Source organism: Lissotriton vulgaris, chromosome 6 (assembly GCF_964263255.1).
Source record: "Lissotriton vulgaris chromosome 6, aLisVul1.2, whole genome shotgun sequence".
In the NCBI taxonomy this organism is placed as follows: domain Eukaryota; kingdom Metazoa; phylum Chordata; class Amphibia; order Caudata; family Salamandridae; genus Lissotriton; species Lissotriton vulgaris.
In genome coordinates, this window is record NC_141694.1 from 19,119,592 (window position 1) to 19,147,240 (window position 27,649).

Below are 27,649 nucleotides of genomic sequence, written 5' to 3' on the forward strand. Positions count from 1 at the left end.
CTCTCCTGAAAAAACACGCTTTTAGTTTTGCGAATAGCGGTTTTATAGGTTAGAAGAGAAATAGAGTAGATGTTTTTATTGGTTCCTGATTTGTCGCGTCTCCAAGAGCGTTCGGTTTTTTTGCACTCTTGGCGCAGAGCTTTAAGCTCTGGAGTATACCATAAAGCGGGGGATAATCTTTTGGGCTGTTTAAAGGTGGTGGTTTTCGGAAGCATCGTATCAAGGGACGAAGTGATCCAATCACTAAATTGTTTGTCAGCCGTGTTGGAGTCAAAGGAGAGCTCGGGGTTGGAATCTGCAAGGGAAGCAGCCCATTTCTCAGGTGACAATTTGCGCCATTGTCGGTCGGTAACCTGGGTTTTAGGGGTTGGGAGAATAGGTGTGGGGATTTCCCAGGAAAAAGGGACCAGGAAATGGTCCGTCCATGGTAGGGTCACAGGTAAATTGGTGGTCACCGTTGCTATATTGGTGAGGATAGGGTCCAATAGGTGGCCCTTCTCATGGGTAGGCTTGTTGTTCACTAGATGTATCTTTAAAGATGTTAAGTCGTGTCTAATGTCCGAGGCTACTCGATCCGTGGGGTCCAGGAAGTGGAAGTTCAAGTCACCTAGTATAAGGAAGTTGGAGGTGGAGGAAGCTAGTTGAGATACAGATTCGAATATGGAATTGATCAAATTGCCTGGGGCCCCTGGGGGGCGATAGATCAATAGCCCTGCCAGGGTAAGGGCTGGGGAAATTTGGATGGAGAATTGGCCGCTCTCGCAGTCCTCGATACCGGCGTTAGCCATCCTACAGGAGAATTGTTCCCTGTGAATTATAGCTACCCCGCCTCCTCTCCCTTTAGGTCTATTTAAAGCTTGGCAGAGATACCCTGTGGGGAGGGCCGCGACGACGTCCGGGTCGGTGTTGTCTGATAGCCATGTTTCCGTTAAGAACAGTAGATCAAAATCCTGATTCTTAATCAAAAGATTTACTTCGGTAGCATGTTTGGGGAGGGAGCGGCAGTTAAGAAGTCCCAACTTCAAAGCGAGTGTGGTAGATTTCAGGGGGGGAGTCGGATTGCATCGTGGACAGATCGAGAAAGCATTACCTGCGGTAAGCGTGTGGTAGCAGGCAAGGATGTTCTTAGGTCGTAGGGCGCGTAATGTATCTGCTGTATACATCACTCGATCCTGAGGGCCACCCGGCAGAGTAACGGGGCTTAGGGCCGTCTGGGTCCGGACGGGCCCAGACGGGCTTGCCTTTGGCGTGCCTTCGGCGCGCTGACGGCGCGCCCGCTGCGCCCGTCCGCTGCGCGTCCGGTGATTGCACATCCTTATAGGTAGAAAAGGGGGCGGGTGGGCGTGGCCTAAGGTAGGCGTGGCCTCGCTTCCTCGCCGTGAATGGCGGCGAAAAGTGATTTCCTGGCTTTGTTCGTTGCAGCGAAGGGGTCGCTGTTTGAGCGTGACTCTAGCCCGCTGCTGGGGTGTTTGCCGGGTGAGGGTCAAGATGTTTTGTTGTTTGATGGGAGTAGATGATGCCTAGGGTTCTCATGGGTCCATCTAGACACTGTAGGAAGGCAATGGTCAGATATGATGGCCAACATCAGGTGTGCTTACCTCTAAATTTGATAAATGTAGTCAAAGTGTGGAAATATGGCACGGTACTGTGGCTCTTCTTTATCTATATGCATGTGTGGGACGTGGGCCAATGGGTTCATGGATGAGCCATCGTAAAAAGTTGTGTTTTAGATACACCGTATTAAGACCAGTGCATGATCTCATGAGCGAGAGCCCAATCAAAGCAATGGGTATTAGGAGCTCTTGGAACAAACTAAGTGGAGAAGATACATTCTCTGTGACCAGTGACTCTAACACTGGCCTCTGCCTCTCTCTTTCAGTGGAACCTCGTGTGCGAACAGAAGTGGCTCAACACGGCTTCATCCACCTTCTTCTTCATCGGGGTCATGGTGGGAGCCATTCTGAATGGATACCTGTCCGATAGGTACAGTATGAATTTATTGTTTCTATAATTCATATATGTTAGTGTTGCCTTGTGGTTCAAGTCTTGCAACCCTGGATATACTGTGCGTTTTGTGTGATGCGTATTGTGCACCACAGTGTCTGCTGAGCAAGGCATTCATGTTGTCTCTCACAAGTATATGAATCTCTGTTGATTAAATCTGAGTGAGACAGTTTAGGAGATGCTGCTGTAGTGGCCAATGCAGCCTGAGCTGGGGCCTGTTTAGTAATCCTAAACAAATGGACAGTTGGGAAACAACCATTACTTAGCATTTTTTACTTCGCATAGTCCTTTACTACGCATGTTTTTAATTAGCATGCCTTTACTTCGCATATGCTGTTACTTTGCATATGCCGTTACTTCGCAGGAGAAGAGTGGATCCATTGTTGAAGATGAAGAGAGGGACCACAGGCAGAGATAGGTAAGTGGGGCAGTGTAGATAGGGTAGTGTTGTACTGTGTGTGTAGTGTAGGGGGTAGTATATTAGGGTTTAGGGTAGTGTTGTAGTGTACATGTAGTGTAGGGTAGTGTTTTAGGGTTTAGTGTAGTGTTGTAGTGTATGTGTAGTGTAGGGGAAGTGTTTTAGGGTTTAGGATAGTGTTGTACTGTATGTGTAGTGTAGGGGGTAGTGTTTTAGGGTTTAGGGTAGTGTTGTAGTATTTGTGTATTGTAGGGGGTAGTGTTTTAGGGTTTAGGGTAGTGTTGTAGTGTATGTGTAGTGTAGGGTAGTGTTTTAGGGTTTAGGGTAGTGTTGTAGTGTATGTGTAGTGTAGGGTAGTGTTTTAGGGTTTAGGGTAGTGTTGTAGTATTTGTGTATTGTAGGGGGTAGTGTTTTAGGGTTTAGAGTAGTGTTGTAGTGTATGTGTAGTGTAGGGTAGTGTTTTAGGGTTTAGGGTAGTGTTGTAGTGTATGTGTAGTGTAGGGTAGTGTTTTAGGGTTTAGGGTAGTGTTGTAGTATTTGTGTATTGTAGGGGGTAGTGTTTTAGGGTTTAGGGTAGTGTTGTAGTGTATGTGTAGTGTAGGGTAGTGTTTTATGGTTTAGGGTAGTGTTGTAGTGTATGTGTAGTGTAGGGTAAGTGTTTTAGGGTTTAGGGTAGTGATGTAGTGTATGTGTAGTGTAGGGTAGTGTTTTAGGGTTTTGGGAAGTGTAGGGGGCGTGGAGGGTAGTGTTGGTGTGTAGGGAAAAAAAGAAAAAAAAATCTTCATGCATAGTAAAATCCTGCGAAGTAATGTACTGCTAAGTAATGGCAATTTAATGGTTTTAAATAATTTTGCGAAGTAATGGCATGCGTAATAAAAAACTGCTAAGTAAAGACATTTGCGAAGTAAAAACTTTGTAGAAAAGACATGTTAGGCAATAGCAAGCTAAGTAACATCATACATTTGGACAGTTCCATGCATGGTGGCTGTTGCCTTGTACCTTGGGGCAAGGTGAGCGGTGAGGGCACAATCCATGTTCAGTTTCTCAGCTAGCACTACCCTTATTACCTTATTGAGAGTTCGCATAAGAGTTCTCATGAAGTGCTCGGTTTCTCCATTAGCTTGGGGCCTTCAAGTAGTGACACGCCGATGAGTGTTACCCCTGGACTGCAGGTACTCCGCAAATTTCCGGCTTGAGACTCTTTCAGTAACACTTCGTACTTCAAAGCCTTCTCAAAATGGACCACTGTTTGCCATGCTATCATAATTTACACCTCAGGATACTTAGGAAAGTGATCGATAAGTACCTGCATGTTGCTGCCATCCGGCAGACTCACAAAATCAGTATTGGCTCAGTGCCACAGCTGTGGAGTAATGCCTTCCGTGATGATAGGTGCTGATGGGCTTGGGGGGCTAGCAGCTTGACACAGCAGACAAGATTGCACTGTGTATTCAACTAGTTCCTCCAGCCCCAGGTACCAAACTTTACATCCGAGTCTGGAATTTGTTGTTGACAATTCTTTGATGGACTGCATGGGCCAGGTCAACAACACACTGTGTCAAACGCCCATGTTTTGCCAACTTGGGCACTCTCAGTAGGCAGACTTCAGGGGTGGAAGCTAGCTCATGCCATTCGTGATAGAGCAAAAGTAGTGTCTTTCTTGCCTCAGTAGTCTGATGGGATAGCAATTGTGTCCTGTTCCCCTTGTTTACTGCAGAGAAAGCCAGCTGAAGAAGACACCCATACAGTTTAGTGGCTTCTACAAAGTCCTTTAGCGAGATAGGTAAAGGTTGTGACCTTTCAATCACCAATTTTCTGTACTCCTCTACTTCCTCCACCCCAACTCTTCTTGGATGATTGCAGGCCATGCATGTCTTGAGAGATAATCTGCAGGATTCTGAGCTGGCTGGTACTCCACAGGAAACTGGTGCTCATGTAGTTGAAGAATCCACTTCTCATTTTTCAGAGGTGGCTTGGAGGAGGAGCCTGTTAAAAGAGGAAGAAGTGGTTTCTGGTCAGTGTGCACCAAAAACAGCTGCCCATACAGATATATGTGAAAATGTCTGCAGACCAAATGGATTACAATGGCCTCCTTCTCACTGTCTGTTAACTAGCATATGCAATCAGAGCCCTGTTGGACATGGTCCTTCTTAGGGAATATCCCCAAGCTTTTTGGTTTTTTTCCCCTCCTGTTTTTTGCTGAATATCTTTTTGTGGCCTTGGGACTATGGGCGCTTTCCCACTGTAATGCAGTGAGAAAGTGCATAAACCCTTCTTACTAGCCATGGCCCGTGCAGGTAATAGCAGAGTGGCCGGGTTGGGTGGGATTCGACAGACGACCACGAGAGAAAATAATAATTAATTTTCCCTCGTGATCGTCTGTCCGAATCCCCCACACCCTGCCCCACCGCTCTTAACTGCACGGGCCGCGGCTACTTTCTACACATGCTAGGACCGAGTGCTTACTTGATTGGTGTAGGTGTTGTACCAATGAGTGCCCTGTAAAAAGGTACTCCACATACCCAGGACAGGTACTTCACTGGCTAATAGTGGGAGACATCACTGGTTGTGCCACCCACCCTAATAGCCTTTCAAACATGAATCAAGCCTACCATTGCAGGCACTACTGGTGCCATACTTCAGCAGGGCATAGATACAGTTTCAGTTTATAAACTTTATTTCGATTTAAAAGAAATCACAAAAGTTTTCACAGACAATTTGAGCTAAACATACCAAGTTGCCACTTTGTAACCATACTTGTTTGTTCAAGACATATACCAATTATTAAAATAAATATTAAATAATACACTAAAATATCCTCATTTGATTGTCAGGAACATGCATAATAAAAAGCACCTATAAAAATACCTAAAAAAGAGCATCTAATCACAAGTTAAATTCATCACATATTATGATAAAAGGGAAAGAACAGTTAACAAATGAATGGTCTCAGTTGGTAGACATAGAGATAACTTTATCTAATCTCCTGTCCGTCCATCGAGTTACCCATACCCGTCCCAAAAATGTAGCTATCGCTATCATAATGGGACCCTCTACTGATGTTTTAAATAAACTAAAAGCCTCAATATATGACCTGGTACCCAGGGCAATACAAATGGGTTTCAACCAGCATCGCCTCGGGTTGCTGTAAGCAGGGCATGCAAAAAGAATGTGAGGCACTGATTCTTCCTTATCTAGGCAGAAAGGGAAGTTGCTACTACTACTATCTACATTGAGCCATTTTGAAGTAAAGGCATTGGTGGGTGGAGTTCCTACTCTGAACTGATGGAATAGTTTTCTGTCCCGTGTACAAGTGATTTGGTCCCAATACATCTTCAATTTTGGTTCATGTTTAATCCCCAGGAAGATGCTAGACAAGGTGGATTTAGGGGGAACAGTATACCATTTAAAATTGATCATATGCCAGTTTGTCAGCCTTTAGCTCAACTTTACTTGGAAATCTGCTTACCGCTGGATCAGTCCACAAGTGTCTTAGCCCCAGTTCACAGAGAATGTTTTTAACGCAGCTAAACCATGCAATTTTTTTGTTTACATCCAGCTCCCGAACTTCCATCAGGACCAAAGCATAACTGGCCAGCTCTGGGGTCACCCAGAGCCTCCTCCAGTATATCAGTAACCTATAATGTGCAACATCCCTAATGGACTGACAACCCAGATCTAAATATAAGGGGAGCAGTGGGGGTCGATTGCGGGCGGCCAATTACTGATCTAAAAAACATATTTTGACCCGTCACTAGAGATTCCACATTTGCATACCCCCATGATTCTACTCCATACAGGATAGAGGCACTTATTCTGGAATTATAGATTTGGAGAATGGGAGCTACAGGTTTAGTGTACGAACATCTATGCTCTTTAAGGAGCGCACCAGATAGTTGAGCATGTCTCACCGATAGGCTGTCTTTTTGTGGCTTCCAACTTAATTTTTTATCAATGTGTATCCCTAGATATGAAAATGTCTCGGCTTGCTCTAACAGGCCCTCCAACATTCTAACTTCACCGATGGATTTGTTTGAGTTCTGGAGAACCATAAATTTTGTTTTGGCTACATTGACGACAAGATCATGGTCTGCACAGAACTCCTCAAATCTAAATAATGCACGTTGCAGTCCCTGTCTTGTTTTAGATAGAATAAGGGTGTCGTCGGCGTACATTAGAAGAGGGATCCTATTTTCTACCAAGGTCGGGGCATCCGCAGGGTAATTTTCAAAATATTTCAATACCCCATTTATGTATATTGAAAATAAGGTAGGAGCCAATACACAGCCCTGCCTTACGCCCTTCACTACAGGGAACTTCTCTGTTGTACTACCCGCCATGTCCCATCTGACTTGGGCAAAGTTATCCGTATGGAGTTTGATAACAAATGCCAAAATGTCCAAAGACATCCCCAGTTTTAAAAGGCAGTGCCATCGTTTCGTACAGGGACTAAATCAAACGCGGACCGTAGGTCCACGAAGGCAGCATAAATTGAGCCTTTATCCAATGTGACAGTGCGCCAGTAGATAAGGACGAACCTCAAAACCTGATCCACTGTGCTACGCTCTGTCAAAACCCTGCTTATAAATCAGAAAGTATGCCACATTCTTCTAACCAAATCTGCATTCTGGCTAAGATCACACTGGCCGATATCTTTTGAATGCAATCAATTAGGCTTATAGGCATGTAATTGCCTGGCTGGGAATGATGTCCCTTTTAAAAAAGGGGGAGAATTACAGCACCTGCCCAGGAACTAGGAATCGCAACTCCCTTGTCAATAGCATTCATTAGCACTTGAATATACGTTGCCCATGAATCTATATCTTGTATAAAGAGATCTGCAGGAATGCAATCAAGTCCTGGATCCCTACCTACCCTTTGGGACCTGTCGGAGAGCTTTTACTACCTCTTACTTAGTACTATTAAGAGCGGGGGAGAGGGAGGCATTGTAAAAAGAACCTGGGGCCCGAACCCATTTCAAACTGACTTTTGAAATGACGGACCCACAGATCCGGTTCCACATGGTTTGTTGGCACTTTCCTCGGGTACCCACTCCCCCATTTTACCAGTTGCCAAAATTTCGTCATATCTCTCCCATTACAGGCACTAAGTAAGTCTGCCCAGTGTGCTTCATCCCACTCCCGTTTAGCCTGTAATTTTACTGCCTTATAAGCCTGCCTCTTCTCTTTTATAAATATCTGTTCTTTATTCCTGATTGCCACTGCCAAATACTTATAGGCCTTATGGCAATTCGTGTTATACCAGGCTGCGTCCTTTTGGTTAGACGTGGTAGGACCTTTTTTACTCTTAGTTATAAAAAAATTTTTTTTACGTTGGTTAAAAAGATACTCGTGTACCCGACCAACTCTGTCTAGATGGACCCCCTGTACAGTATCATATTTGAGAACAGCTAGTGTATTAACTACCAGATTGCTCAAATATAGCAGTTTCTCAGGGTTCATGGCAACCTTGGCCCAATTAAGGCGTCTTGTTTCGTTAGACAATTGGCCTACTACGAAATCAACATGGGGTGGCAGTGCGTCAGCATACTTTATCTCCAAAATCCGTAAAGTGACCAGGAGTGGATTATGGTCACTTTCTGGCCGTACTTCTACCACCATGTCTAACAATTTTGACCAAAACTCCTTATTTAAGATAAAATAATCAATTCGACTAGATCGATGTCCACTAATATATGTTGACATCCCCAATTTATCAGATACTGTACGACCATTAGCTGCCCTCAACCCATGCTCCAAGCAAAATAGTTTCAATTGAACTGGAGCACTGGTACATTTTTTTGTGGGAGGAAGTTTCAGGGGTGGAATCGCCCATTGATCATCCTCCTCAATAATAAAACTCATGCCTTCACAATCAAGGGGTTTATAAGTGCAATTAAAATCCCCGGCAATTAAAATGTTGCTGTGACCTCTTTGATTAGTTAAAAAAACATTGAGTTGAGCTACAATGTTCGAAGCCTTGCCGCCTTGGAGACCCCTCGAATAAACATCTATAAGCAGGACATCGAGGGTGCTACCCTGAGTTATCCTTACGATAATAATGTCTTCAGAATCAATGGCAATCTCTTCTGTCTTAAATTCCTCAGTCTTCCTGATCCACAATGTCAAGCCCCCCTTCAGTCTGCCATGATCACCCCTTATGGCATGTTTGGAATAATTGATATATCCTTCGCAAAAAACCTGTTCAACTGCCCAAGTCTCTTGGAAGCATATTATATCCAGATTCTCAATATATTGTAGCCATTCACTGGAAGCCACTTTGCTACTAAGTCCCGCAATGTTCCAGGAGACTAATTTTAGGACAGTACAAGGGTCAGTAGGTCCTCTACTTTGGTTTAAATCTCCTTGTAAAGGATTTACCATACAAGGCACTAGGGCTTTATCAGTAATGTTTGACTTTCCTGACACCCGTAAGGTATCAAGTACAGAAAGACTTGAATTTTCAATTGACTTCCTAGGCTTGAAGACACATGGGACTTCATCACCGCTACCACAAAGATTCAATCCCCTGGTTCACCACAGTAAACACCCAAACCTGACGAGGTATTATCGTCTACAGGTTTGAGTCAATCAATGTCCTCTAGGTTCATAATTGATTCAAATCTATTGTGGGTTGGTACCGAGTACTCATACATTCCCTGGGCATGAGCTACTGTCGAGTTATCCAGCCCATTCCTTCTCAAAATAGGAGGGTTTTGGTAAAAAAAAAACTAGGGTTTGTTTAATTGCCTTGATCCTGCTCTATCTAAAATGACCTTCACAATCTGGGGAGACCCAAAGTTCACCACCACACAGTCACCACATTTTAGTTTCCTTGATTTTCCTACCCAGGGAACTCGACATATCATTTTAAACCCCCTAAATAAATGTCCACCCAGGCCAGTTTTAGCATTTATCAAATGAAGAGCCTTGTTTTTTAAAGAAACACAATTTTCCTCTTGGTCGGGTTGTAGTTGGGGTACATTCATCAGAACAATTGTATAAGGTGTAGCCTCTGGGGGCAAGTTTAAATTGGCATTACTAGTAAGTATGCCCATAGCTCCCTGTGTCGTTCTTCTACCAGTGGTCCCCATTTGATTTGTCGCACATGGAACCATATCAACGGAAGCTTCAATACTTCTTGAATTCAGTGGGGGTGGTTGAGTGGCAATACTTGCAACCCTATGTAAATCTGTGGGGGTCGGGTTTGACAAAATGGACATGGGAACAAACACACCTGCAGCATTAACTGAGCTACTTGACACTGACACAGATATTTGACATTCAATTTTGCTCAATCTTTGTACAATGACGTGAAGCTATGTTACTAGGGGTTCCTAGGCCACCATTAGCTTGGCCTCAAGTTTACCCAAAAGCCTGTCCTCAACTTCAGTAGACCACAAATTGTGATGGGCCAGTGAACTGCTTGCCACTGGATTAGCAACCTTTGTGGTATTAGTCTCATGGACACACCCTTTCTTCCCCCGAAGCCCCTCTAGTTCTGGCCACTTCAGTGGCCTGATGTACAGTAGGTGGCACACCCCCTGCCTTCCTTTTCTTGGATACAGTTATGGCCACAGTCTCTCCCTTATTTGACTGAGTATGGCACTGTTGGCGAGTAAGTGCTCTTTCTGGGGACAAACTAATATCCGAAGAGTCACTGACTAAAGTGGAGACAGCTATTGGAGTTGTAATAGACTCCTTATTCAACTGTGGGCCTAATGGAGGAACTCCAATAGAGACCCTACGGGGGTTCTAAAGACTACCTCCTTTTCAGTGAGCGCAATCTCTTACATAAGAACAGACTCTGCTCTAACCAAAAAAGCATCAAGAGTTCCAACAACTCCCTGGCCCATCTGGTTAGTCTTACTCACTTACTCATTGTTAGCCTTGAATCTCGAATTCCCAACAATCTAATTATAAGAATTAAATAAAGCAGTCTCATTCACTAACCAGGTCCTTGGTAATCCAAGTGGGCCGATGAAAAGGGGTGGCCCTGCCCTGCCTCCTCCTGGCTTCGACAGGCGCGACTTGGCCTCAGGCGCCCTCCAGCAGCATCACTTTCCCTGCGCCTTGCAGAGACTTCTGGGCGTGTAGTCCTGGGTTTTACCACCAACACGCCGCGCCATTCCCCTCGCGACTGTAGTGGCGTCTTCAGGGCTTGCTGTCTCCAATCTTCTATTTCCTGGCAAGGTAGGTGAGTCAATGGCGCTAGAATGAGCTAAGCGTCCCCACTAGATTCACTTGTGGAGACTTAGGACCAGAAATCTTGGACTACGTGGTGCACCTAGCCAGAGGAATCTGTTGTGCACAAGGAGGACTGCTGCCTTTGGAAGGAACTGTGCACTCTTCCTGAATAGAGGCTGGCCTGGGCTGACTACCTTCTGCTGTGTGGCACCCTAAAGTGTGGTCTTCAAAAGCTTGTTAGTTTGCCCCCTGTTCCCTTGTGGAGGACTCAGGGACATCAAAGACCTCCCAAGAGAGACTCACATCACCTGCTGTAACTTATTTGAGAACTTTGCCCTATTAAGTGCCCACATCGTCTGCTGGATCCTAACTGGTAGCGTGCCGTGAGCAGAGAACTAAGTATTGTGCCTGGAGACCAGATTGCCAAAAACATTGCCCATATCCATGGAATGTAGGCCCTGCATCATGGGGGCCTCAACACGCATAAGCTTCTTGTTGGTAGTGAGCGGTTATACTGGTTGCGGACATTGCCTGGCCTTCTTTGTTGATCATGCCGCCTATATCTCGCGCGACCCGCTGACTGCATGCTCATTGCATGCGGTGTCTGATTCACAGGTCGTAACATTGGAGTGGTGGCATACAATTGGTAGTGCCTCATTCTACCTTGTGCGGCACTGCTAAACTTGCATATGTGTGTGTGTCCAGAATTGTCTGGTGCAACGCAAATCAACGTGCACCAGGCATTGTGCCTCATTTCCAGGGAGGTACAGAATTTGCAACTCTTCATTGTGTGTGACGGGTAGTGTTTGGTGTGACCTGTATCAATGCACACCAGACGTGGTGCCTCATTTCTAGGGAGGTATGGAATTTACAACTCTTCATTGTGTGTAATAGGAACTTTCTGGTGCGACTTGGCTCAAATGGAACCAGACGTTGTGCCTCATTTCCAGGGTAGTATTGAGTTTGTGAATTTTCGTTGTGTGTGACAGGAACTGTCTGTATTACTCATATCAACATGCATCAGATGTTGTGCTTTATTTCCTGGGAGGTACTGAGGAGCAGATTTGTGTTCCATTGGGTTCGGATTGCCTGGGTGCTACTTTTATCAACGTGTGTCTTCCGAGAGGCTCCCCTGCATCATCTTCCATTCATCGATTGTTCCTTTTGTGTCCTCAGTGTGGCAGATCAACTTTCCTCTCCTCACCCGGTCCCAATGACTTTGTGTTGCCTATTAGTTTTACCTGAATCAGGCCTGGGTGGTAAGCGTACTTGACTGGGTTGAGGACGCTTCTGAAAGTGATCTGAAGCGGATCAATACACTTCATGACTCCCACATGTGCTTTGCTGAACTGAGCTGGTGCCGGAGGGCAATTGTGGAATCCTTTGAATGAACGACTATTGCCACCTGCCTGCTTCTGCTCTGCATACTGTAGGTGAGCTTCCTGAGTGGTGGCCAACCCCCCATTTGTCAACTGTCACCTAATTAGCCCTGCTACCTACTCCCACCTTCCTCCCTGGGACCCTGAATTATTGTGACTCCAGCCCCAATCAACCAAATATCAGGGGTAAGGTTATTTATCTCCAACCCATGGCCATAGTGTAGCTGAGGATAGCTGTTAAGATGGCCAATATCTGTTGGATTGCATTCAGGTGTTTTGTGTGTGGTCCATACGGACCTGCCTCATATCTGGGGCACATCGTACTGGTGCTGAATGAGTATGAGGGATTGACTGCATGAGGACAGCCTGTTATTTATTATACCGCACAGTTGTCTTGCATTAATCGTTGATTCCTTGCCAGGAGAATACTACATTTGAGTTTGCTTTTTACACTGTGGCTTGACCCACAGTGCTGTTAAAAGTGCTGTATTTATCTGTGTGTACACATTTATGATATTGTTGTGATCTGGGGTGCACCCTATGACTGTGTGGTATTGAATTGGAATAATTACCAGAATGGGCCTTGTTCTGACAACTTTTTGCACCTGTGTGGGCCTGCTGAGGGGCCTTAAACTTCTCCTGAAAATTTTTGACCCACTAGTACGACAGGTAATTGTGCAGACAACCATACTATCTCGCTTGGACTACGCCAGCTCCCTGCTCCTAGGGGCTAATAAAGCAGAGATACTTCAGCTGCAATGATTACAAAACTCTGCAGCTAGAATACTGGTGGGTCTCCCCCACTCTTGCCATGTGGGGGCTACTATTCAAGGGCTGCACTGGCTTCCGATGGAGAAGCGGATCCAGTTTAAAGCTCTAGGTTTATCCTTTAAGATCTTAAAAACTGCCAGCCCGGCGCTTCTGGGAGACCTTTTGACCCCGTATGTCCCCCCCCCCCCCGACAGCTGTGTTCGCTGGGGCAGCACTTGGTGATTGTCCCGCGGGTCAAACTTTGCCGGGCAGGAGGGCGTTCGTTTCGCTGCCTGGCCGCCAAATTATGGAATTCGCTGCCTGTATATATTTGTGGTATGAACGGCCAGCTCGCTTTCAGGAAAGCCATTAAAATTCTCCTCTTCCCCTCAGTGTAGTCTATTGGTTTGTGACATCTGTGACGACCTTTGCGGCTGTGTGTGCTAATTTTGATCCTTGCCGCGCCGGGACGCCCTTTTGCTGGGGCAGCTGTGCGCTATTGAAAAACGGACAACATAGCATAACATAAGCATGCTGTGGGGTAAAGTAGGCTCTTTACCAATTGAGCATACTGTTGATGTCATTTTAAAATGGCTGAGCGTAGTACTGCTAGTATTATTTCCAAATGTGATTTATGTCCAGAAATACATGATGTTCATGTTGTGTTAATTAATATGTGTTGAATACAAACTTTATTTACAAACATCACAGGTGAAGTCTCTTTTGTGAAGCTGATTGACTGAATGTGTATTAAGTGCACTATTGCCGAGGCATCTTGGAGCTGAGGTGTGCGCAGATCAGACAACGCTGACAGCTTGGCACAAAGCCATGTTTTTTATCATTCTTCTAAATAGAGACCTGCTGGGCTGTTGTCTATCTGTACAGGGAGGGAGTTCCATAGTTTAGCTGCTTGGTATGAGAAACCCTTTCCTCCCCATCTGACTCTTCTTATCTTGGAGAGAGGTACCAGCCCCGCATTAGTGGATCTAAGACATCGTAGTTGCACATACCAGGGAAATAGGAGTTGTATATCCACCGCTCTTCCTCCATACTGAGCTTTTTACACTAGGCAGAGGGCCCTAAAGTCCACTCGCCCGGCGAACTGGAATGTATTTAGTGTGTGAGAGTGCTGATCCAATGCTTTATAAATTCCGTCTGTGATAGTCCTGATCTCTCAGTGCCAAGGCATCCAAGGGTGAGTGCAGGTTATACAGTGAGAGTGCTAACCCACCCCTGATGGGAGTGGTAGGTTCTACCTGGCTAGGGCACCGCCTCAGCCAGGTAGAACCTGTTTCTACCTCGCTCGGAAAAGAAAGCCCCAGGCCAGATAGTTCATGTTATTCTCATGACTCAAAACAGACCAATGTAGTGTGTTCGGAGAGGGCCCTGTTGGTTGCCTGGGATACATCCTCTTCGTGATGGGTCCCACGCCCATAATGTAAACGCCTTTGTCAATTCTTGGAGCGGGCTAGTGAGGGCAGTAGGATTTTGAATGAAACACCTACAAATAATAATAATAATATAATACTGGATTTTGTACAGCGCGAACAGCTACCTCGCTAGGAGGTGTCCCGGCGCTAGTAGAACACAGATGACCTGGGGCTAAAGATAGGAAAGCTAGCGTGGCTGAGTGAAAAGCCAAGTTTTTAGCAGTTTCTTGAAGCAGGGTTCAGAAGGGGCCTGTTGGATTTCTTGTGGTAGGGAGTTCCATAGAGCGGAGACGTTTGCCGAAAAAGTCCGACCGCCTAGTCGGGCCTTTTTCGTACGCGGGACGGCCAATTGAACACGGCAGTTGGACCGTAGTGCGCGGGGTTGGGAGTATCTCGGGAGGCGGCTTTTCAGGTATTGTGGACAGGAGCCATGCAGAGATCGGAACGCGAGCGTCAGAGCTTTAAATTTTATTCTGCTGGCAACTGGCAGCCAGTGCAGGGCTCGAAGATGCGGAGAGACTGACTGCTTGAAAGGGATTCGCAGTAACAGTCTCGCAGCCGCATTTTGAACTACCTGAAGCTTGTGAGTCAGGTATTTTGGGAGGCCTAGGTAGAGACCGTTGGCATAATCCAGCCGTGAGGTGACAGTCGCATGGATAACCGATTTCCGGCAGCTCTCCGGAAGAAGTCTCAGGATTTTTCGGAGATTTCTCAATTTGCTCAGGCAGCATCCGGCGACTTGTTGGATATGGGATGTAAAGGACATGCTATCATCCCATATCACTCCAAGATTTTTTGCCGTGTGACTGGGTGAAGGGGCCGGGCCCATCTCCGTCGGCCACCAGAGTTCTGAGGCGGGGGAGGGGCCCTTGCCAAAGAAGATGACTTCGGTCTTATTGGCATTTAGTTTTAATTTATTTGTGTTCATCCAGTGTGCTATATCTTGGAGACAGCCTTTGAAATTTGAAAAGGACTCCCGCGTCATCTCAGAGTACGGAAATACCAACTGGGTGTCGTCGGCATACGAGATTGCCTTGACACCCCAGTTGGCAATTAACGTAAAGAGAGGAGCCAGGTAGATGTTGAACAAAAGGGGGCTGAGGGCCGACCCTTGTGGAACTCCACAGCTGAGGGTCTTGGGTGTAGAAGAGATCGTCCCAAGTGCCACCTTCTGAGTTCTCTGGGATAGGTAGGATTGTATCCAACCCAGCGCCCTATCCTGAATACCTATCTCAGCCAGCCGGCTGAGTAGTCTGGCGTGGTCCACCGTATCGAAGGCGGCCGACAGATCCAGGAGTACCAGCATTGCTGAGTTACCTGCATCCATCGACCACCTTACTGACTCGGCCACCTCAATAAGCGCTGTTTCTGTGCTAAAGCCGGGTCGGAAGCCAGACTGTGTTTCATGTAGGATATGGTTTATTTCTACAAATTTGCTCAGTTGGCGCTGTATGACTTTTTCCAACATTTTCCCCGGGGCAGCTAGTAGAGATATTGGGCGGAGATTAGTTAGGTCTTCTGGATCCCCATTTGGTTTTTTCTTTAGGGGTAGGAGCGTGGCATGCTTCCAGACGTCCGGGAATATGCCCGAAGCGATGGAAGAGTTCCAGATATGTTGAAGTGTGGGAGCTACAGAGTCCGCTATAGAGCTCCATAATTTAGCTGGGCAAGGGTCGTCAGGGGAACCAGATTTGCATCTGATAAGTTCTTGCCTTACCTCACTCAGGGGGATGTCCATGAACTGGGTGAAGGTCACACCTGGCTCGCCATTGCTCGCGAGGTCCTGCTTTACTGTTTTTATTACTGGACCAAAAGAGTTGTACACCTTTTTAATTTTTTGGTCAAAGAACTCGGAAATTTGCTCGCATAGCGTAACTGTGGGTACAACCTCTCTTTCAATACATTTTGGTTTAAAAAACGACTGTACCACTTTGAAGATCTGTTTGCTAGACTGTTCTGCCTGTAGAATCGAATCCGCATAGAAACGTTTCTTACTTTTTCTGATAGCTTTGCGTAGTTTTTTGGAGGCTTCCTTATACCTGGTTTTTTCTTCCAGGCCGTAGTTAGCTCTCCAGAGTCTCTCCAGCTTTTTACAGGCCGCTTTCTCATTCCTTAGTTCCTGTGAGAACCGGGGAGCTGAGGGAGAGTCTCTTTTTGATAGAGCCCGGGAGGCTGGAGCAATGGAGGAGACCATCTTTCCGACCCACTCATTGAGGAGTTGAGCATCTATATTGGCATTGTTTGTCAAGGATGGGGTGGTTTGTGCCAGGACAGGGCACATAGTATCGGGGGTCAGTTGTTTCCATTGCCTCTTCAGGAAGTAGCATTTGCTAGAAGCAGGGATGTCATGCACCATGTTCAGTGTAAATGGGACAAGTGAGTGGTCTGACCATGTCAGAGGGAGAGGTGTCTCAGGCAGCACATTCTTAATGTTAGAGAAGATAAGATCAATAGTATGGCCCCCTGTGTGTGTAGGGCCCTCATTGATCAGTCTAAGATTGGCCGTATTTAATGTGGCTCTGAGCAGCTCTGCCATGGCACAGTCGGGTTTATCCATGTGGATGTTGAAGTCACCTACCACCATAAAATGGGGGTGGAGGAGCGAGCTCTGGACAATCGAATCTAGTAGGGTGATTAGGTTGGGGTCTACGCTGACCGGGGCGCGATATATCACTAATCCTGCTAGTGATAGCTGAGGGCTCACTTGAAAGCAAAAGTGGAGGCCTTCGATTCCTTGAATAGTAGTGGGGGCTGAAGATGTTAATACTGAATGCTCTTTAAAAATAATGGCTACACCACCGCCTCTTTTTGTCCCAGGGCGGTTGGCGAGGCATATTTTAAATCCCAGGGGGACTGCAAGTGCAATGGAGGTCAGGTTGTCCTCCTTGATCCAAGTTTCTGTTAAAAACAGGATATCCCATTCCTGCTCTTCTAGTAAGAGCCAGACATCATCTGCATGTTTGGCTAGGGATCTGCAGTTCAGTAAGCCAGCTCTAAGGCATATTTGAGGTGGGGATTTGGGATTAGGGGGTTTCACAGAATCTTCACTGCCAAAAGCTATCCCGCAGTTGCTACAGATCTGAGGGGGGTCGAAGGTCAGAGGATCTGTAGAGTGAGGGCAGCATTTAGATGGGGGGTTGAGAGCCTTTAAGTCCTCACCTGACCACGCTATCCTTCCACCTTGTGTTCCACTGCCGGCAGCATGTCTGGCCCCGGCCGCGGTCTGGTCGCGGACGGGCGCAGACGGGCTTGCCTTAGGCGCGCCTTCGGCGCGCAAACGGCGCTCCCGCTGCGCTCGTCCGCTGCGCTTCCGGTGGTAACACATGATAAGTAGAGGTGGAGGAAGGGGTGTGGCCTGACAGGTGGTGGGCGTGGCCTGCGTGTCCCAGGGGAGGGCGTCCACACCAGGAGTATCACGTGGCACAGGGGATCGAGGTAGGATTGTATTATGTCACAAAAATACACTCAACAAAGGTAAAATCAGTTTTAAAATCACATCCATTACACCAAAAGTTTTAAAAATCGCTAGGGCGACTCTCCCGGCTTCCGCCTCAAGAGGTCAGTAGGTTCTGCCTCGCGCTCAGATTGGCGCGCTATTTAAGTGCTCGGCGAAAGGGGCGTGGCCTGACAGGTGGTGGGCGTGGCCTGCGTGTCCCAGGGGAGGGCGTCCACACCAGGAGTATCACGTGGCACAGGGGATCGAGGTAGGATTGTATTATGTCACAAAAATACACTCAACAAAGGTAAAATCAGTTTTAAAATCACATCAATTACACCAAAAGTTTTAAAAATCGCTAGGGCGACTCTCCCGGCTTCCGCCTCAAGAGGTCAGTAGGTTCTGCCTCGCGCTCAGATTGGCGCGCTATTTAAGTGCTCGGCGAAAGGGGCGTGGCCTGACAGGTGGTGGGCGTGGCCTGCGTGGCCCAGGGGAGGGCGTCCACACCAGGAGTATCACGTGGCACAGGGGATCGAGGTAGGATTGTATTATGTCACAAAAATACACTCAACAAAGGTAAAATCAGTTTTAAAATCACATCAATTACACCAAAAGTTTTAAAAATCGCTAGGGCGACTCTCCCGGCTTCCGCCTCAAGAGGTCAGTAGGTTCTGCCTCGCGCTCAGATTGGCGCGCTGTTTAAGTGCTCGGCGAAAGGGACGTGGCCTGACAGGTGGTGGGCGTGGCCTGCGTGTCCCAGGGGAGGGCGTCCACACCAGGAGTATAACGTGGCACAGGGGATCGAGGTAGGATTGTATTATGTCACAAAAATACACTCAACAAAGGTAAAATCAGTTTTAAAATCACATCAATTACACCAAAAGTTTTAAAAATCGCTAGGGCGACTCTCCCGGCTTCCGCCTCAAGAGGTCAGTAGGTTCTGCCTCGCGCTCAGATTGGCGCGCTATTTAAGTGCTCGGCGAAAGGGGCGTGGCCTGACAGGTGGTGGGCGTGGCCTGCGTGTCCCAGGGGAGGGCGTCCACACCAGGAGTATCACGTGGCACAGGGGATCGAGGTAGGATTGTATTATGTCACAAAAATACACTCAACAAAGGTAAAATCAGTTTTAAAATCACATCAATTACACCAAAAGTTTTAAAAATCGCTAGGGCGACTCTCCCGGCTTCCACCTCAAGAGGTCAGTAGGTTCTGCCTCGCGCTCAGATTGGCGCGCTATTTAAGTGCTCGGCGAAAGGGGCGTGGCCTGACAGGAGGTGGGCGTGGCCTGCGTGTCCCAGGGGAGGGCGTCCACACCAGGAGTATCACGTGGCACAGGGGATCGAGGTAGGATTGTATTATGTCACAAAAATACACTCAACAAAGGTAAAATCAGTTTTAAATCACATCAATTACACCAAAAGTTTTAAAAATCGCTAGGGCGACTCTCCCGGCTTCCGCCTCAAGAGGTCAGTAGGTTCTGCCTCGCGCTCAGATTGGCGCGCTATTTAAGTGCTCGGCGGAAGGGGCGTGGCCTGACAGGTGGTGGGCGTGGCCTGCGTGTCCCAGGGGAGGGCGTCCACACCAGGAGTATCACGTGGCACAGGGGATCGAGGTAGGATTGTATTATGTCACAAAAATACACTCAACAAAGGTAAAATCAGTTTTAAAATCACATCAATTACACCAAAAGTTTTAAAAATCGCTAGGGCGACTCTCCCGGCTTCCGCCTCAAGAGGTCAGTAGCTTCTGCCTCGCGCTCAGATTGGCGCGCTATTTGAGTGCTCGGCGAAAGGGGCTTGGCCTGACAGGTGGTGGGCATGGCCTGCGTGTCCCAGGGGAGGGCGTCCACACCAGGAGTATCACGTGGCACAGGGGATCGAGGTAGGATTGTATTATGTCACAAAAATACACTCAACAAAGGTAAAATCAGTTACAAAATCACATCAATTACACCAAAGTTTTAAAAATCGCTAGGGCGACTCTCCCGGCTTCCGCCTCAAGAGGTCAGTAGGTTACAATAGGTCACCATCCTCAGAAAACTACACACTCCAGTAACAATGGTTGGAGCCGGGGCCAATTGTCTGTCTTGAGGTATGAACCTGCTTTCTAAAAAACAGTAACCATAGAAACTGATTTCTCTTTGGAGGAATGCACATTTCTCACGCTTTAGAATGAGCCCAGTGGAAAGTCGCCTTGAGTCTATCTACATGTTTTTAGTGAGTGGGAGAGTGCAACATGATATTATCACTGATATTGATGACACCTAGAAGTCCCGCTACACACTCTAAGAACACTTCCACAGTGTTGGATATCCCAAAGCTGAGGCTCTTTTAGCGCCTGAGACCTACGTGTGTAGCAAACGTAATGATTGCTCTGGATTCGGGCACCAACATGAGTTGATGATACACAGCCAGTATGCCAATATTCGAGAACCATTTTGATCCCAATACCTCTGACACAATATCATCCACCATGGGGCTCAATCATCTCTTAAGCCTGTTTGCCACGTTGGATAGTTAAATATATATGCAAATATTCTCTTCTCCGGGTTGCTTGAGTTTCCTAGCCACCACTATAGGGGACACCCAAGGGGTGGGCTCCTCTAATTTCGCAAAGATATCTGAATGTCAAGTTTCAGTAGTTCTTCTTCCACCATAAGGTGTAGGTGAAAGACCACCCATCAGTAATGCTGGGCAACGGGCTGGATTGGCTCATAATTGTGGAGGTGTATCAATCGATCCTTGAGGCATCCAATGCTGTCAATCATAGGTTCAAACTCATCCAGCCGTGCTTCGACATTGGTGCAGTGCAAACTGTATGCAAATGATACTAGCTGGAGGTCTTCTGTGGTTTGGCATCTGAGTTGTATCCCAGTGCCTCCCTTTGAGCCACACACCTTAACTCCTGTTGTTCGTGTTCCTGAGTCATATCCGTTGTGAATACTCATGCTAGCGGGAGAGGTGACGCCGAACAAAATGAGTAGACTAGTGGACAAATGCTGTGGTAAGAATATCGCAGATGAGATCATATTTACAAGGAGAGTGGGTTGGATTGGCAAACATCAGAAATCCACACAAGGAGATTGTGTGGTTGTCAATTTTAGTAGGGCTGATCTAGCGGATAGACTTTTTTGGGATGGCTCCGATATATCCCTAACGGACCAATTAAGACCTGTTCCGCTGGGCTTTTTCTACCCACCACCTCACCTCAGAGGCCCTGGGACTAGTATGGGGGGAGGGCGCGTACCTCTAGGCGAGGGCAGGTCTAATTCCCATGCACTCCCACGACCCCCGAGGTGCCCAAATATCCCATTGACTAACAAACCCTGTGTCTACCAGAATGCCCAGGAGGGTCCTGCGTTGGCTATTGCTAACCGCTTCGCTCCCCTGTCAGGTTTGGAGGACACAGACTGACTATCTGGTGACCCCACTTGTGCGACATAAGAGGTAGGGAGCAGAATGAGTGATGCATGTAAGCTATTAAGCTGGAATGTGGCGGGACTCAACTCTAAACGTAACGACAAGGGTTGGATACGTTTAGTTTTGGGGCATAACGTTATCGCCCTCCAGGAAACTTGGGAAACATCTGCTAATTTCTGGTTGGATGGGTTTACCAGCTTCGCCAAAGCGGCTACCCCCAGCTGTGCTGGCAGAGCTAAGGCGGGTCTGTTAACTTTATTTTCCGTAGATCTGAAGGGTTCCCTTAGACAGATTAGTACTGCCTCACCCAACATCCTTATTGTAGAAAGGGAAATAAGTCCCTCTAGGAGGACCTTATATATCAACTTTTATAATTCAGGGAACAGGGATAATAGCGATAGCAATGTTGCTAGTTTAGATGCTGTTTTAACGTTAGTCAGTCAGAATACATATTTCGATGCAGAGTACATATTGTTGGGTGATTTTAATATCCACCCCTGTAAGCTAATGTGTGGTACAAGTAACAAGGAAGGGGGTGAAGGAGCCGGAGGTCCTCATTTCGAACACACCACACGAAGGGAGGAGCTAGAAGACTTTTTGGCAAATTTTAACCTATATGAACCGGAGGGAGGCCCAAGAATAGCTACCTTCACGGGTACCAACCCCGGAACCATAATTGATTATACTTTTGTTACATCAGGCATTCTAAACAGGGTCATTTCTTACTGTACAGTGCCCTCTCATTATAGTGATCACAATCCTGTACTACTCAGGTAGCCTGGGGAGACTTTATGGGGCCAATTCAAGGGCCAGCTAGGTCGGAGCACACTTTGCGCACCTCTGACCCGGGCAGAAGAGTCAAATGGGCTAAGGTGGTTCCGGAGAACTTTTATGCGGAAGTTCTCCCAAAAATTGAGGCTCAGGTGGCAGTGTGCTTAAATACACACGCCCAGGATCGCGAAATAATAGGGGCCTTTGAGTCAATCTGTGGGCAGGTGTCGCAGGATCTTCTGGCTAAACCTAAGAAGGGAGTGCCAATTAAGCATCGTTGGTTCGATGCCTCCTGCTCAAATGCACATAGGTCTCTGATGTCTGCCCTGAAAAAAACACCTAGGATAAGGGATGACATTGTCAGATTGAGAAAAAACTACAAATTAGCTATAAAAACCAGACAAGAGAACATCAAATGGGAAGCTTGGGAGAGCCTCCTTTCCGTGGCTGTCCTGAAGGATAGCCGGAAATTCTGGGAAATAATCAAACAGCCATTCCTCTCTGACCAAAACAATGAGGCTATGGACTGCGTCATCCCAGACGATAAATGGCTGGACCACTTTAAAAATGTGTATGGGGATAACGATCGGGCAGGTCCAGTAGGGCCCTTGGAGACCCTGGACGCTACCCCTATTTATTTTCATAGCTCAGAGGTGGAGAAAGCTATTTTGGCTACAACTAAGCATAAGGCCCCGGGCCCTGACGGGGTGCCGGATGATTTCTTTATACATTCCCCCAAGTTATGGGCGGGGGTTCTGGCCAATGTTTTCTCTGCCGTTAATGGCAACCCCACACCCTCCTCTTGGGCCACCTCTAACATCGTCCCTATTTTTAAGAAGGGCCAGCGGGACGATCCCGGGTGTTATAGGCCCATATCCCTCTTGGACTCTACAGTAAAGATCCTAGGTAGAGTCCTCTTGTCCAAACTAAGGGATAACGTAGAGAGTTGTGGAGATCCAGTATGGGTTTACACAGAAGAAAGGAACGAACGAGCAGTGCTCTAACTTACACCTGTTGATTGGGAAATACACGGTGGCCAAGGAGGGGTCCTTGTTTTTAGCATTTATGGACCTCTCCTCGGCCTTCGACCTGGTGAACAGGTCTAAGTTATGGCTGACCCTGCTGAAGATGGGGATAGATGAGGCATTGGTTAAATTTATGGCGTCTCTACACCAGGAGCTCTTTGCTGCTGTGCGGGTCACCAACGAAGGAAGGTGTACGCCCCTCTTCAAGTCCATGCGGGGGGTTAGGCAGGGCTGTATATTAGCCCCCCTGCTTTTCACCATCTACATTAACGGACTGGGCCCCTATCTGGAGGAGGTCGAGGGTGACGTTCTGCGTGCAGGAGCAGTTAAGATCCCCGCGCTCCTGTACGCGGACGACGCCGTGTTGATAGCGCGCACTGGCGTCTGTCTTCAACGTTTACTAAATGCTTTTGGTACATTTATGGACCAGCTAGACCTAAAAATCAATACAAATAAGTCACATACTATGGTTGTGGGTCGACAAAGTAGCAAGAGGAAAACAAATACTTTTGAGTGTAAGGGCGAGGTTGTCTCCAGAGTCTCCACTTTTCCCTACCTGGGGGTTCTCTTTGATCAGAGAGGATCCTGGGGACCTCAGGTGAGGGCAAAGAGGTTGGCGGTGATTAGGTCATCGGCAGCTCTTATGGGTTTTGCGGGCAGGTTAGGTGCTAGGCCCATGGAAGCGCTTTTGAAAATCTATAAAAGTAAACCAGTTGCCCTGGCCTCATATGGTTCACCCCTTTGGGGTTATGTAAATCTGGAACCAATTCAGAAAGCGGAGAACAGATTCATACGGACACTTCTGTCTGTTCCTCAGTCTACACCAACATATTCCATACATATGGAGGTGGGTTTAGACTTCCTCACTGATGGGCTGAACATGGCACCCCTGATCTTATGGTTGAAGACTTGGCTCAATGAAGATCTGCCACTGATGTTTTGTCTTTAGACCACTTTAAAAGGATTCCATGGTTGGCCTATCTGATGAAGGCGTTCTCAGATATGGGACGACCAGAGCTCTTTACCTCCCCTAAAGACATCAAGATCCAGGATATCGACATCGTTAAAAAGCAGTTTATGGGGAGGGCAAGAGCACGTCGTGAGGAAAAGGAACTAGCGAAACCAGCGGTTAGGAGACACTATTTACTTGTTAATTCATTTGCATTAGCACCTTATCTTGGTTTCGTCACTATCCCATTTTACAGGTTACTTCTAATTAAGTTATTCCCAGTCGGGTTTTAGAGCAGGCTTCAGTACGGAGACGGCTCTGCTTGAAGTCTCCGAAACTGTCAGAGAGTGTGTGGATAGGGGCGAGGAGGCCATGTTGGTCCTCCTCGACCTATCCGCCGCCTTTGATACGGTTTCTCATACGATCTTACTAGATCGCCTAAGCCAGTTGGGCTTGGGAGGTACTGTGTTGGCATGGATCAGCTCCTTTTTGAAGGATCGTTCTCAGAGGGTCTTTTTGAGACCTTTTACATCTGCTGGGAAACCCCTTCTCTGTGGTGTCCCCCAGGGCTCGGCTTTGAGCCCTTTGTTATTCAATGTGTATCTTGCCCCCCTGGCCAAGGTGGTAGAATCTTGGGGAGTCAGAGTGATCTCCTACGCTGATGATACTCAGCTGGTGTTTTCTTTTAGGGATCACTCTGACACCTCGTTTGCCAACTTTCGTCAGTGTCTTAATAACATTTGCAACTGGATGACCACTAACCACCTTAGGCTTAATACGGATAAAACAGAGGTAATGTTTTTTAATCAGAAAACGTCCATTCCCTCTAACCTATGGTGGCCAACGGTCCTTGATCCCCCCCCGATTCCAGCCACTACAGTTCGCAATCTGGGTTTCCAGTTCGACAATACCCTCTCTTGTGCTCCTCACATTAACAAAACTACATCTGCTTGTTTTGCAAAACTGGGTATGATTAAAAAAATTCTGCCTTTCCTCCCTTTGAATGCTCGCAGAACTGTGGTTCAATCTCTGATTACGTCCCACTTAGACTATGCCAACAGTCTCTATGTAGGTGCTCCTCTGTATCAGATTGAACGCCTACAAATCGTGCAGAATGCCGCGGCCAGATTGATTGGGAACATCCCTTACCGTCAATCCGTAGCACTCTATCGTAAACAACTGCACTGGCTCCCTATCATTAAACGTATCCACTTCAAGATACTGATACTTGCTTTCCGAGCCCTGAACAACCTCGGCCCAAGCTATCTGAAAAAAAGGCTTGCTCTCTCACATTCTGTGAGATCCTTACGCTCTAATAGTCTGCGTCTTTTGGTCGTTCCGCGCTTCCGCCTATCTAGAGTAGGCGGCAGAGGTTTTGGAGTGGCTGCAGCCAGACTGTGGAACAATCTCCCTCTGGAGCTAAGATTTGTCCCCACGGAACCCATCTTTCGCCGCAAACTAAAGACTTGGTTGTTCTCCTCTTAATTTTCTGCTCTCCTTCTTGTCTCTGGGCTCATTGGTTGTTAGCGCCGGGACACCCCTTCGGGGGTAGCCGTGCGCTCTATAAATTCCAAAAATAAATAAATAATAAATAAATAAATAAGTTCAGGTTTAATTTGTTACATTTTTATTTGAGGAATTTTAAAACATGGGAAAAACCTGAACTAGCCCCCCCCTGTAGTTGTGATCATTTTTCCACCCAAGACACCATGCACTTTGTTATGTTTTGCGGGTTTTATTTAGAGCCAAGAAAAAAATACTTGGTACCGGTTTTGAAGGAGGCTGGCTTCACACAAGTGAGACCAGCCCTGCTCTACTTACAATTATTGACTAACCTACGTACTACTTTTTGTATGGCTAACTTCCTGGTGGCTGCAGCTAGAATCAAAAAACATATTCATTAGATCAATGACCCCTGTAAAACTGTGTTAATCAAGATGCGAGATGCTGGTGTTTTACTAAATGAACTAAAACAAATTATTTTTCTTTCATTAATCCCACGTATGCTCTGATTTGCTTGTTACTGTAAATTATCTGTAAATAACTGTACTGTATATATTTTAAAATGTATGAAATATTTTTATCTCTTTGTATGATTTTTAACTAAATGGAATAAAGATATTTTGACTGACTATTTTGACTGAGTAGACTAGTGTTGGCGCAGGATGAAGAGTAGGCTGTTGAGGCAGAGTCTGGAACGCCGGCAGTGCCAGGTTGTGAATGGAGTCTCCAGTGTCGGTTAACACTGAAACTTGGTGGCCAGCAATGGAAACGGTGCATCTCATCCTGGGTTTGCTAGACATTCCTCAGATTTCATAACATGTATATCATGCGTTCCATGTCCCTATCTTCTTCCTGTGCGGCTGGGACGTCCATGGAGTTTACAGTTCGGGAATATGCCCCCTCTGGGGTGGTGTAGATCGACATACCGTTGCATAATGCTTGAGCTTGTTGTACATAGAACGTCTTTCCCTTCCGCAGTCAGTCTCTTTGATGAGGGTATTTGCCACCGCACCAGTGACAGAGCTTGAGAGTCTTTGCAAGTTTTTGATGAACATTCTTTTTTTCAGGCTTTTAAAACGTGATCATGTGTTTCTTAAAATCCTCCTGAACAGCGTATTTAAAGAGGAAACCAGAAACATAGCAAACAGTTCTACTATAGTCAAGGTATATTAAACATTTACCAAGATTAGAGCACAAAATGTTTGTACACACATTTATAGCTGCCAAGTTTTCAGTTTGATTACAAGTCACATTCTCAGATCTTCAGTGCACCTGTGTGTGATGTTTCCACATAATGTATGACACTTCGAGTGACCCAAACAAGGTAGGAATGACAGAAAATTCCCAATTATTATGCTTTGTTATGGACTTAAAACAGCTGTAACCCCCCCTAAAGTATTGGCAGCACCTAACAGTTACATCTCTGCATTATGACTTCACTTCCCCATTGCTCCCCACTACTCACACTGAATAATGGGGAGGAGGCTGCGTTTTTTCCAAAATATAATTTGCTGATGCTCAAGCAGAGGGGATTTTGGCACTCTAAGTCTCATCATAGCGTGCTTTCAAAGCCACAAGCACTGTCTAGTTATGCTCTCAAAGATCCTATCAAATTATTGTCATGGACCCAATTAAAGACCACCTGCAAGCAATACTTTTTTAGCAAGACACAGTCAGAACTCCTTTTTTTATGTATATTTCAAAAACTCACCAATACATTTTTCTCCTTCCGGATCGGAGGTGGGGATTTAGTCATGGCTGAAATCTCCACCTCTGGGCCGGAAGCTCCGCCTCCGGGCCGTAAGCTCCGCCTCCAAGCCGGAAGCTCCACCTCCGGGCCAGAAGCTCCGCTTCAGGTCTGGAATTTCTGGCCCGAGTGCGGACGTAAAGTTAGTAGTCGTAAATCCATTCTGTGAATACCAAAAGTAGTAAGTGCATTCTGTGAATACCAAAAGTAGTAAGTTTAGGATTTTGTCCTAAGTTAGTTCTATAAATCGGGCCCTAACTACCTTCCTGCTTCCTTATCTGTTTCCCTCAAAAAAGCCTTCTTTCCCTTCATGAGATCAGCGTATCAGGCACCTGGAGAGGGGAGGAAAACCCTCCATCCAAGAACACATTCACATTGAAAGTTAGATGTTGCAAAACCCAAAGGCACAAGACATTTGGTCAAGTTAACAAATTCAAGTCTTCAATACAAAGTATAACTTAATGAATTCTGAAATACAAACAGGCATGTTAAAAAAGTAAATGTATTTCTCATGTATTTATATTCCATTATATGGCAAAAAACAAAACATCGTCCTATAAATGCCGATAAACTGTAACTAGTTATTACTGGAAACGAAGCATTGGCAAACACATACATGTATACATTTTGTG

General features: G+C 46.5%; 1 protein-coding gene across 1 annotated transcript in view; it reads left to right on the top strand.

Moving 5' to 3' along the window:
* LOC147706711 (solute carrier family 22 member 7-like) overlaps positions 1-27,649 on the top strand; it is a 306,523-nt gene that overhangs the window by 26,356 nt on the left and 252,518 nt on the right. The window contains exon 3 of the mRNA XM_086925851.1: positions 1,880-1,983. Coding sequence (XP_086781977.1) covers positions 1,880-1,983 — 104 coding nt within the window. The remainder of the gene's footprint in view (positions 1-1,879; positions 1,984-27,649) is intronic.